The sequence below is a fragment of the Brachyhypopomus gauderio genome, chromosome 16 (assembly GCF_052324685.1).
Source record: "Brachyhypopomus gauderio isolate BG-103 chromosome 16, BGAUD_0.2, whole genome shotgun sequence".
Lineage (NCBI taxonomy): Eukaryota > Metazoa > Chordata > Actinopteri > Gymnotiformes > Hypopomidae > Brachyhypopomus > Brachyhypopomus gauderio.
This window is the reverse complement of record NC_135226.1, coordinates 20,407,622-20,420,602: the sequence shown is the minus strand read 5'-3', so window position 1 is coordinate 20,420,602 and position 12,981 is coordinate 20,407,622. Positions and strand designations below refer to the sequence as shown.

Below are 12,981 nucleotides of genomic sequence, written 5' to 3'. Positions count from 1 at the left end.
GCAGTGAGCACACAGGTATCTCAGTGCTGCCCAGCAAAGGTCCACAGAATAAACATGTGGTTCCACCCGATCCATTCCTTGTTCAAGATGCAGCTTTCCTTAGTATTTTCAGGCATTAATTTCTGCTGGCAGGCTGCTGAATTTGTGCCACCTCAGGTGTGAGAGTGTGAAGTGGTGTGAGAGCCTTAATTTACAGCTGCTGAAGAACGTGGCATCTTTTCAGAGATGAAAGGATCTTGGGCTAGCCGTTATTGGACTGTGTGTAAACCTGGTTTTAACCTCCTCCCACATACTGCATCAGGATGGTCTAGTAGAAGATGCTCCAGTTCATGCTACTGCTTGTGCAACACCTCAGTCATTTTCTGTCTGACTCATATTGCAGAAGATATTTTAAAAGGTAAAAGATCTCAGATCCTATCTATAGCAAAGTTTATGTGGTTTTTTCAGTGATAACAGTGAAAAACAATCCCTTGAAATGTACTTTAGTTCCCAAATATAACTATTGTTTTGGGGTTGCACAGTATATAATTTGTTAGTCAGTATCGCAGTATAGGCCTCTGTAGTACTGATGCCACAATGGTGGCCTCTGTAGTACTGATGTCACAGTGCTTGCCTCTGTATTACTGATGTCACAATGCTGGCCTCTGTAGTACTGATGCCACAATGGTGGCCTCTGTATTACTGATGTCACAATGTTGGCCTCTGTAGTACTGATTTCACAATGCTGGACTCTGTAGTACTGATGTCGCAATGTTGGCCTCTGTAGTACTGATGTCACAGTGCTGGCCTCTGTAGTACTGATGTCACAATGCTGGACTCTGTAGTACTGATGTCACAATGTTGGCCTCTGTAGTACTGATGTCACAGTGCTGGCCTCTGTAGTACTGATGTCACAGTGCTGGCCTCTGTAGTACTGATGTCACAATGCTGGACTCTGTAGTACTGATGTCACAATGTTGGCCTCTGTAGTACTGATGTCACAGTGCTGGCCTCTGTAGTACTGATGTCACAGTGCTGGCCTCTGTAGTACTGATGTCACAGTGCTGGCCTCTGTAGTACTGATGTCACAGTGCTGGCCTCTGTAGTACTGATGTCACAATGCTGGCCTCTGTAGTACTGATGTCACAGTGCTGGCCTCTGTAGTACTGATGTCACAATGTTGGCCTCTGTAGTACTGATGTCACAATGCTGGCCTCTGTAGTACTGATGTCACAATGCTGGCCTCTGTAGTACTGATGTCACAATGCTGGCCTCTGCAGTACTGATTTAACAGAGGGCTTTAATAAGTGAATAAGTGAGCTGTAACACATGGCTGCATTACGTCTCATTTTGGGGGAAATAAAAGTATTTAAAATGTGTTTTAGGTTGTGGTCTATAGCCATTGTACTAGGATGTGAAGAATGTGTTAACACTCATTGACATATCATTGACAAAATGAGTCATTTTTTACTAATATGCTCTGAATATGGGTCCAGACCCAGTAACAGAATTATTAATTGCTTCCGATTAAGCAGGAAGAGATACGGCACTCACCTCGTTAGCTCAGACCCACGGTTCAGAGCAGGATGGAGGTTATCACTCAGGTGATTGCTCAGAGCTGTTGCTCTGCTGGGAAAAATCTGAGGGGAAAAAAGACTAAAACATTTATGTTGAGACAGCTGAAGGCAGTTGGCTGAATTTAATAATGTCAAGTTCACTTTTCTTACTGCATTCTTCTGGTGTGGTTTTATTAATCCTGAACGTCATGTCATTTGTGATTGATCCACCAGTCGAGTTCCTCTTTGATTGACATGTGCGCTAATGTGTTTTGATGAACACTTGTAATAATTATGACAAAAAATATGTATGACTAATTTTTTCCCTTTGTGTGACAGTGTTGGTTTTTGTGTTCATTCACTGAAATATGATGGGGATGCTGATGGTGTTAATGCTAATCTATAATCCTTCTGTTAATAATCTGAAGGATAAGTCTTACAGGTTATAGAGCCATCACACAGCCTGATGTATTCCTCCATGCCTAATTTAGCCTATTGTCAAATGTGCTTATACACTACATTGAACTTATGAAAGTGGCTTATGGGGGGATGTTTAAAGATGTAAAACAAAGTGTTGGTGAAAAAGTTTTAGGTGTGTCTCCTTTCACCTTCACACCTCACGTGGTCAAATTCATAAACCCTGACGGTAACTGCGTTGTTGTGGTCAAAATGCAGCTCAGTGTTTCATTCTTGTTCATATAGTTACCATGAGGATAATAATTGCACCACGGACAACTTACCGCTGTGCAAATGTTAGATTTTACATGTGAATCCATCATAATCAGCATGTAAATGAAAAATGATATATATATATATATATATATATATATATGCATGTGTGTGTGTGTGTGTGTGTGTGTGTGTGTGTGTGTGTGTGTGTGTGTGTGTGTGTGTGTGTGTGTGAGTGAATCACCAACACCAGGAGGCAGATGATGAACTAATCCCAGTTGTGAGTCCACTGGTATGTCTGTTAAGCCAAATACGGCCAGTTACATAAAAATGTAACATTTGAAATTTCCTCCGAAATGGGAACTGGATGGTTGTGTTGAGCTGATGACCTCAGAACATCTAAATCGTGCCAGAGCAGCACAGCTCTAACTCCAAACTGTGTGTGTGTTTATAGTGTCTTTCTCTGTAACACCTACATTGCTGTTTCTTAGGGCAAAGGTTTGTGACACTGAGATCCAGCTGAAGTTCTCTACCTCCTCATCTTCTTCTACTTACTGCCGTCATTCTCCATCCAAACAAACCCAAAACGTGCCTTTTAAAGAAAAACGTCAGTCAGTAGAATGGGTGCATGTGTTGAGGACCAATCATTGTTAGAGAGGAGGAGATATACCGTTGGACAGGATCAGGTGGCTTTTCTTTTTTTCAAAATGTTTTTTTTTTTTTTTACAAAAATCACATAATTTTGTACTAAATGGTGTTCGAAAAAGGGGACTTTGAGAGTACAGGGTGCAAAATCTTAGTATTCACATTTAGAAATTTAAAGGTGACTGGATCACAAAGTCACAGGTGTAAATTGTCAGTGTGCAAACAATGGATTCATTGAGTCACTATTCAATCCCTTGATTTCAATGCCATGGCATGTTTCTGAAGACAAACCAACATGGTGAGTGACAACAGTTTTCAAGTGTGATTATAATGATTAAGTGCATGATTTTATGTGCAATTATTCTTCATCTGTTTTGTCAAATGTCAAATAAAAGGAAAATGAGCTAAAATAATGATTTCATTTATTTGATTAGCAGGAGCAATATTTGAATATCTTTTAGTTAGCTAGCTAACTGGTGTTGGATGTCAATTTTGATAAATCACTGCAAAATATTGGCTGTTTTCAAAATAACCTTCTGTATACAACTCGCATACAAATCAATATGCTATGTGCAATATGCACCCAAAATACAGTACAATTTTTCCAGTACAGAAAAGACACGTGGATATAATGTATTACTTCTGTTAAATATTCCAGTACCAACAAGAACTCTCTTCATGATGTATGTCACCTTGCAATGGTGGCGGAAAATCTTTCCCCAGTGGAGGGAATCTTCGTACGTTCACGTGACCTCGTAGTACGATTTGTGTTTGTCACATACTAGATACTATACTGCATACTACTGTGTAGACCAGTATCAAGTGCACAGTACCGTAAATACTATATAGTGTGCAGTATAAAATATATAGCAGGAGATTTTGATCTGCGTTTTTTTTTAAAACCCTTTCACTACATAAAAAATCTCACAGGCATTTTAATATATATCAGAGCATCAATTCAAACATTTTCTTCATGGATTTCAAAGATCATGGGTGATCAGATATATAGGCCAAGTGTGCCTGTGTTCAAAATAGCCTGACATTGCATACTACTCTATGCATACTGTATACTGCATACCGGTCCCCATAGTATGCAGTATAGTATCCAGAAATTAATGTGGAGAGAATCCTTCAGAATCATTTATTTAAAAAATAGCACATTGAGGAAAAGAGAGCAAGAACAGGACGATAACGGAGAACGCACCATACGAAAGGAAATTTGACATTTGATTGTAAATATATGCAAATATGATTGTGCCGCCTTTTTAAATTTGGTGTATTGGAGTTGTGGAAAATGGAAAAAGTGTGGCATTGAAGAACTGGAGTTTGGAAATGACTCTTAAGCACTTTTAAATTGACTTGAAAGCTCTCGTCGTGATGACCCATAATGAACTGACTTAATGGCTCTTCTGCTGTCCTTTGGCGCTACAATGCCACGTGTCCTTCTGTGCTTTTCTACCTCACCGAACGTGGGACGTGGCCACATGTCTTTGGCCTTTAACCATTTCACAGCTGCTTTTGAAATATATGAAAAGCACCAGATAAATACTTGCCATCATCATTAGTCTCCGAATTTGCTCTCGGGCTCAGCACACCGGATACAAACAGAACTAAAATCTCTTTGTATTATACCTTCATGGTGCGTGGGTTTTGTAAGGTCTTGTCCAAAATTAATTCATGTTTAGGCTAAATTATATGACGGTGTTCCCAGTCACTTGGACTGAAGATTCTTACTGTGTTTTCTCTAAAATTGTGTATGCTTAGTCTCATTCTAGTCTCATGCTTGGTCTCATCCTGAACTCATGTTTGGTCTTGCCATATAGCAGAACGTGTACGTGTACTAAGGAAAAGCTGCAGTTGACCTGCGGCTGCTTGTGTAAATGTGTAAATCGGTTACGCGTGGAAATTCCTGAGTGCTTCCTGGAACATCTGTCTATTGAGCGTGTGCAACGACCCTCACACTGTGTCACGAGAGAATGTGAAACTGTAAAGAAGGCGTGTGCACGGGTGCGTGCACGCGTGTTTATGTGAGAGTGTAAAGGAAATCGCTCCCACATCTCCCCGTGTAATCGAGGGTGAGGAATCCAAATGACCTTCCTGCCCAAGGTGAACAGCACTGGTGACTGGCACCTCCAGGGCTCCGCATGCCACGCCCCCCGGCCCACCCGGCCACGCCCCCCGGCCCACCCGGCATGCCTCTTCCTGCCTCCACCAGATCTTCCAGACCGGGTGCTTCAAAAACGACGGAACTGGAGAACCACCTCCACTCCCTTTACAGAAGAAAAGCTACAATGTATTGTGGGTTCACCATTCACGTCGTCCATCACGGTGCACCGTTGCGGTCGCAGGCGCTGTAGCACATTTTTAATTGCCTGTCACCACTTAAATAGGAGCTTGTTTCCTCCGAGCAGAAACCTACAACTACAAATCTGGGGAAATGGTTGAGTTGGTTTTCAAACTGGTTATTGCAGGATTCTTCCAGTCCGGTTTGGTTTAAAGGGGGCCGTGTGACACTTAGAGCGACTGTCCCCGTGTCGAACCCTGCAGAACCAGCACAGACACACATCTGGACCCGTCTAGGTTGTTGTTGTTTTTTTAAGCTGACTGTTCTGGGGGAAGTGAGGTTCTGAAAGAAACATCATATTAATGGCATTGTGTGTAACGATGATGGATCATATATTTATGATATTAAGACCTGTGTTTTTTCTTTGTCTCATTTTAAGACACCTGAAGCTATGAAATCTCTCACTGATGGCTATTGACTGGTGAATATTGACTCGGCCAATTTGGTATTCCACCGAACGTCTGCTACCGTGCACAGAGCATGCTGTGATTTCTGTAATTGCATTTGAGTGAATTGATCTGGGTCTGTGTATGGTTTCTAATTGTCCTGTTCCTGCTGTGATAATGTATCTACATGTTTCTGGAAGCTTGGATTTTAATGAAAGGTACTGAAGCCACGTCTGACTGCCTGACACTTTCCCTCATATAAGCACGTGAAGATAAGGTCCAGTGAACAAGAGGACAGAGAGGGGGAGGATTATGGATTAAATATACTACTCCAGATGAATGTTTGTCATTTAAATTAAATGAGACCAACTGTCCATTTCATTCTTCACTGGCTACTGGTCACACTGGGGGAACTGGGATATTACTTCTCAGGATTGCATTGACTGAATCAATTTAAATCTGTCTCAATTTAAAAGCTAATGTCTGTGAAACAAAGAAAAGAACATCTTAAAATGTGTTTTATAATGTAATGTGTGTTTGTTGACGGAAGCTGTGAACGTGATCTCAGATATAATCTGGCTGTCAGCGTGATCTATGATCTCTGCTGTGTGCTTTATGATCCGCCTGTAGCACTGCATCAATTACAATACCAATCAGCATCTTCAAAGATTATAATGAGCTTGTTTTTCATGTTATACTAGAGTTGTCTAAATAATTAATTCAGTTCCATTGTCATGGCAAGATTAATAATTAATGAAATAATTGACTCTTAAATGACTTATGCTGTATCTTTTATCTTTAGTTACCTTGGTGTGAAGACACACGGAATCGGAGCATTGCAAGTCCATATGTATTTGGATGGAGAAAAATGTGAATGTGGTTGGGTTATTATTGAGTAGCATGTGCTTTAATTAATGCTCACCGGTAAGCATGTGTGATCTTACAGTAACCTCTAAACAAAGAGCACCTAAAAATAAACTCATTAATACATTAATAAAACATGTTCGTAAAATAGAATCAAGCTAAATCTCCCCCTTAATTGGAGGGAAATTATGCCTGAGAAAACTGTAACTGGCGGTGTGGAGATGGCCACGCCCCCCCCCCAAGCCGTCATGTGGTGTGGAGATGGCCACGCCTCCCCCCTCCCCAGGGCCGTCATGGTGTGTAGATGGTCACACCTCTCCCCAGCCGTCATGTGGTGCGGAGATGGCCACACCCCCCCAGAGCCGTCATGTGGTGTGGAGACGACCACACCTCTCCCCATCCGTCATGCGGTGCGGCTTATCGCTGCTGTAGCTAACATGCTGCCCTAGCTGAGGTTTCTCTGTGTTTTCTCCAGGTGGCTGTGTGGAGGGGCAGCCCCAGGGCAGGACCCATGAGGAGGTATAGAAGATGCTCGCACCCTGGGCACCTCTGCTCTTCTTAGCCATGTGGGTGAGAAGCTCCACCAGTGGCCCACTGTCCTTCAGAATAGGTGAGTCCCCCCAGGGCGAGGAGAAGGTGTGTCTGGTACCGCCAGTGTACCAGGAGACCTGAGCTGTAATGAGACTGGGTAAAGCTGAACTGTACTGGGTCAAACTGAACCATACTGGTTCTAGGTAAAGCTGAATTGTATTTGGTGAAGTTGAACTGTATCGTGTAAAGTTGAACTATTGGGTAAAGTTGAATTAGGGCTGTGCAAAGCTGGACTGTGTTTGTAAAGCTCAAATGTAATGAGATAGAAACAGGCTGAACTGCACTGGGACTGAGTGAACCTTGTGAGTGTTAATGGAAACCTGGGGTTCCTCAGATCTGGTGTACAAGCGCATTGCCTGAATCTGCAATTAACTCCCGTTTTAGTCGTCAGAACTTAGAACACAAGACTGGCCTTGTTTTCTTCTGTTTCTGTAACTAAGTACCAATCAAATGAATGTATTTAATTAGACCCAATGCATTGACTCAGTTAATAGTGTTCATTTGCTACCTAAGTAATAATGCTTTGGTAGCAACAAAAAACACTCGTGAAAACATGCTGTATCCGAGGACTTTATTTATGAATAATTATCGCAATACATAATGAGGAAACAGTACTTTGATTTCATTTTTAAATCAAATTGATACTTTATTTTATATTTAAAATGAATAAATGATGACTCTACATATCTCATTAATTTGTTTCTGGCGTTCCTTGGCTCATTCACAGCCAGTAAAGTATTATGATCCTGACTTAATGTGCACTTCATCGTACAAGATATTTTGGGCCAACAGTGGCTAAACATGAGTTTCTCTGAAAGGCTATGGTTTAAATGACAGGACTACGAACTCTGCTGTACGTTTTCATTACCACACTAAATACCAGTGAGTATTCTGTTTTTTCCACAAGGGCACTTAAGTTTCAGCATTAATCCAAAATTATGGATGTCAATTTTGCTCTCGTAGAGAGTGCTAATGTCAATGGAGCACTGATGACAATAGCCTCGGTGTGGCATGATACTGTTAGCACGTTAATTGAATGTGAACTTCAAATCCATTCCAAATGTTGTTCAGTGTGTGTGTGTGTGTGTGTGTGTGTGTGTGTGTTTACCAGAACCTTCTTCATCTTCTGTGTCATTAATGAAATTATGTGAGCTCTTTGATCTCACTGCATTTCTATAGTGAACTTCAGTGTCAGGTAAAGAGAGAGAGAGTGTAGCTAACTGTGGCTAGGCCAAACCTCTCTTGGAATGAAATGTCCCCTCTGCAATTTACTGCCACTGAGCAGTGTAAGCCTAGTTCTGGATGATGGAACAGCAGGGGGTATGCATATTGTGAGTGTGTGTGTGTGTGTGTGTGTGTGTGTGTGTGTGTGTGTGTGTGTGTGTGTGTGTGTAGTGTGCTGGTGTAGATAACACACTGTATTGGGAGGCTGGGATTTTGTTGCATGCATGTGTGTGTTTTTGTGTGGGTTGCTCATGTGTTTTAACACGCTGTTTTGGAAGGCTGTGTTGCGTGTGTGTGTGTTTTGTATGTGTATGTGTATAGAGTGTGTGTGTATGTGTGTTTGTGTGTGTGTGTGTGTTTGTTGTGAGTGTGTGCGTGTGTATGGAATGTGTGTGTGTGTTTGTTGTGAGTGTGTGCATGTGTGTGTGTGTGTGCGTATGTTTTGTGTGTGTGTGTGCGTATGTTTTGTGTGTGTGTGTGTGTGTGTGTGTGCGTATGTTTTGTGTGTGTGTGTGCGTATGTTTTGTGTGTGTGTGTGTGTGCGTATGTTTTGTGTGTGTGTGTGTGTGTGTGTGTGTGTGTGTGTGTGAGTGAGTGTTTTGTCTGCAGAACAACTACAGCTGCAGTGTGTGAGCGATGTTTCGTTCTCCAGCTGCTCTGGGGACACACTGCTGTGTCCAGGCTGCTATCTGCACCAATCACGTTCCGCATTTGCGCATCTATTATTAAGCAGCCGGCAGTGTTGCAGCCACTGGGCGGTGCCGGCGGCCCTGCTGGGCGGTGCAGACGACCCTGCTGGGCAGTGCCGGCGGCCCGGTGACTCCCGCCTCACCAGGGTGGTACCGGTAATTGGCGAACGAACGCCGTTTTCTGCCAGTCCCGTCATTCTTTAGCCCCTCCCCTCAAAAGTCCACGAAGACAAACTCCAAACAAAGAGAAACAAAAAGTGTCTCCCCACGTGTCCAGGGACGCGTCCCCTCACACTGTTTAATGAGACAGGGGGACTCGGCTTTGCTGTGTGTTTTGAAGCCTACTTAAAAGCGCTGGCTACTTCACCCCCAACACACACACACACACACACACCTACACACCTGCGGCAACCAACAGCGCCACCCACTGGCCAAGCTGCCATGCGTAAATGTGACTGCCTGGCTTTTCGCGTGGAACACATCATGTTGAAATAGCCGGGCTAGGCAGGCCCAGGTGGGTGGAGGGGCCCGGTTGCTCCAACTCCCATGGGACACAGCTCATCATACAGGGCTGGGAGATCAAGCAGAATAAATAAGCACAAGCCGAGTCTTTCTTAGGAGAGATGGCTTTGCACTCCTTCTCATTTTGATGGGCTTTAGTACAAGAAAAGTACCCTATCTTTACCTGAACCACTCTGGGCTTACACACACACACACACACACACACACACACACACACACACACACACACATGCTGCTAAAGAAGGCCTTAGCGGTTGGCTGTAAAAGTGTCAGTGTAATGGCCGCAGAATTGACTGTAAATTCTATTGCACTCACATTTTCATTATGCTCATGTTTATTGAAGAACTGACAGCGTGCCACTTTGCTCCATCTGAGTAATTGACTTTGGACATTCTGTAGGGATCAATGCTCCTCCTTGTTCAAAAGCACCAAATCATTTACTATGGCTGGGGGAAGCCACCGGGGATTTACAATAGCGCCAGCCCTCTCTGATATTGTCTTTTAAGGACAGTCTCACGAAGCTGTTTTCAGCTCGTCTTTCCTGTTCGAGATGAAGCAGTAGTGAAGTAGTGTTTCAGTGCGGCTTCTGGAAGCCGTTGGAGAGAGAAGATGTGTGGTGTGAAATTTTATGCAAAGCAAATGACTTTTTGGGTATTTTATATTTCCTTTAATGGTAGATTAGTGATGAGAGTTAGGAGTAAGAGGAGAAGACTGTGGCTAGCTACCGTGGCTAGCTACCATGGCTAGCGTAGAGATAGTTGCAGTTGACTAGACACTGTGATAAAAGCATGCAGAGGTGTAGATATAAGAATATAACAGTACTGGCAGGGCTGTATAAGTTTTATACATCCTGCTTTGCTCACAGTGCCAATTATTGTCTGGGCTTCAGCGTCCGTGTCAGAAAATGAAATGCATTTATGAGCTATTTTTTGTTAAATGTGGAAGTTGACTTTAACCTGTTCATAAGTCATCCATGTTTTGTTTTTTTTTTTTGACAAACTTCTTTGTCAGTGCTTCGACCAACTCTGGAAAAACCTTCCTTTGCTATTTGGTTTCATTTTATGTAATATAATTTCATGTCCTGTAATTTTACCATTATTCCAGATCTAGACTACAGAGACTCTTTTCATTTCATTACAATTCCCCTTTTGAACGGAAGATTAATAAACTTCGTCCCCTGGCATTGACGACTTCGTCTTGGACGACTTGTTTGGATAAACGATGTGCACACAGGCCAGGCAGCACGCAAGAGCACGGGTCAGCAGGCTGAATAAAACGGGCTCTGACACAAAGAGGCTTGACCGTGACTTTGACTCTGTGAGTTTTTAGAACTTCTCTCTGAACACAGATGCATACCAACAGCTGTCTGAATGCTGATTACCGCCTGAATGCCCTCCGCACTGCAGGGTTTTGTTTGTGAGATGTGTAAGGGAATGAAAGAACGGTTTGGTGATAGAAGTGCTTTAGATGCATTTTTTAAAAGATGTAAAGATGTGTTCTACTTCAGCTTGGTGCTGGTCTTTTGCACAGCGAGTAGGGGATGAGGGCAGGAGCTGAACTATCCCACTGACCTGCTGAACAAGTGCCTTCATCCTTTAATCCGGTTTAAATCAGGGGAATGACACGAACGCCCAGGAGGACGCAGGTCAAATGCTATAATGCTACAAACAACGCTAAAGTTCTGAAGTGGCAATCTCTCTGCACCCCTAACACCCATGAATGTCTGGATGGGATCATTTCAGGTAAAAGTGGGAAAAAGAGATTATTGCAAAAAGGCATTAAGAGTATGTCTGAGAATTGTGGTGGTTAAAATTGAAGTGGAAGTTGAATTATTGTAGTAGGACAGGGATTCAGCAGTCCTGGAATGATGGTTATAGCAGGACAGGGACTGTCTAATGTAGTGTCTGATTGTAGTCTTATAGCAGGACAGGGTCTAATGTAGTGTCTGATTGTAGTCTTATAGCAGGACAGGGACTGTCTAATGTAGTGTCTGATTGTAGTCTTATAGCAGGACAGGGACTGTCTAATGTAGTGTCTGATTGTAGTCTTATAGCAGGACAGGGTCTAATGTAGTGTCTGATTGTAGTCTTATAGCAGGACAGGGTCTAATGTAGTGTCTGATTGTAGTCTTATAGCAGGACAGGGTCTAATGTAGTGTCTGATTGTAGTCTTATAGCAGGACAGGGTCTAATGTAGTGTCTGATTGTAGTCTTATAGCAGGACAGGGACTGTCTAATGTAGTGTCTGATTGTAGTCTTATAGCAGGACAGGGTCTAATGTAGTGTCTGATTGTAGTCTTGGCCTTTCAGAATCACGAGAGAGAGAGCTGAGATACAGGATCCAAAATTGCATCCAACCTGCACGAACGCAATTCTGAGAGGAATACATTAATGCTTTCATCTGATCTGATGTAATCTATTTTAATAATATTAACTTGCTATTGTCATTAGACTTATTATTATTAGACTTAGTTATTATTAGACCAGCCATTGTGATTAGAACAGCTATTCTGATTAGACAGGTGGACATTGTGATTAGACCGTTGACCATTGTGATTAGACTGGGTGTTGTGATTAGACTGCTGGCTATTGTGATTAGTCCAGCTATTGTGATGAGCCATTATGACGAGACCAGTTATGATGGTTAGACAGCTGACCATTGTGATCAGACTGATGGCCATTGTGATTAGACCAGCTGCCTTGACTAGACCACTATTGTGATAGGACTGACTACTGTGATTAGACTGCTATTAGGCTGCTGTTGTGATTAGGCTGATTTTGTGATCAGACTGGCTGTTGTGATCAGACTCCTGGTGTGATCAGACTGACTGTTGACTGTCCACAATTATAAAGAATCTACCCCTCTGCCCCCCTCTACCCCCCTACCTACCCCCTCTACCCCCTACCTGCCCCCCTCTACCCCCCTTTACCCCCTCTACCCCCTACCTGCCCCCCTCTACCCCCCTACCTATCCCCTCTGCCCCCTACCTGCCCCCCTCTACCCCCTCTACCCCCTCTACCCCCTACCTGCCCCCCTCTACCCCCCTTTACCCCCTCTACCCCCTACCTGCCCCCCTCTACCCCCCTACCTGCCCCCCTCTACCCCCTCTACCCCCCTCTGCCTCCTAGAGGACACATATTCAAGCAGTGACTGTACAGTTTGTGTGGGTATCTGAACACCTGCAGCCAGCTGAGTTGATGTTTGAGGCTAATGGGCTTTACCCAACAAAGCCAGCACTTCCTCCCCCAGGGTCGGTCCACCGTTCCTGTTGGGCCGCTCTGGGGGAAACCAACGGCAGTCAAATTCACAAAAAGTCTCGTTAATCTCTTCAGTTTGAACTGTGACCCCACCTGCGTTATCGGACACGGGGTTAAAGGGCAGCGGTCTTCAGGACTTCAGGAGAGCGAACAGGGACAGCTGCGTTCGTGGAGCATGGATGTCTCTTTTTGTGAGATGGAGAATGATCTCCCAGTGAAGATAAGGCGTCTCATTTACTTTATGCCGTGACTGCT

The 12,981-nt window shown here is 43.4% G+C and overlaps 1 protein-coding gene across 1 annotated transcript in view; it reads left to right on the top strand.

Moving 5' to 3' along the window:
- The window catches only part of grik4 (glutamate receptor, ionotropic, kainate 4), a 254,342-nt gene that overhangs the window by 94,066 nt on the left and 147,295 nt on the right, over positions 1 to 12,981 (top strand). Inside the window, exon 2 of the mRNA XM_076976463.1 lies at positions 6,919 to 7,053. Coding sequence (XP_076832578.1) covers positions 6,972 to 7,053 — 82 coding nt within the window. The 5' untranslated portion in view covers positions 6,919 to 6,971. The remainder of the gene's footprint in view (positions 1 to 6,918; positions 7,054 to 12,981) is intronic.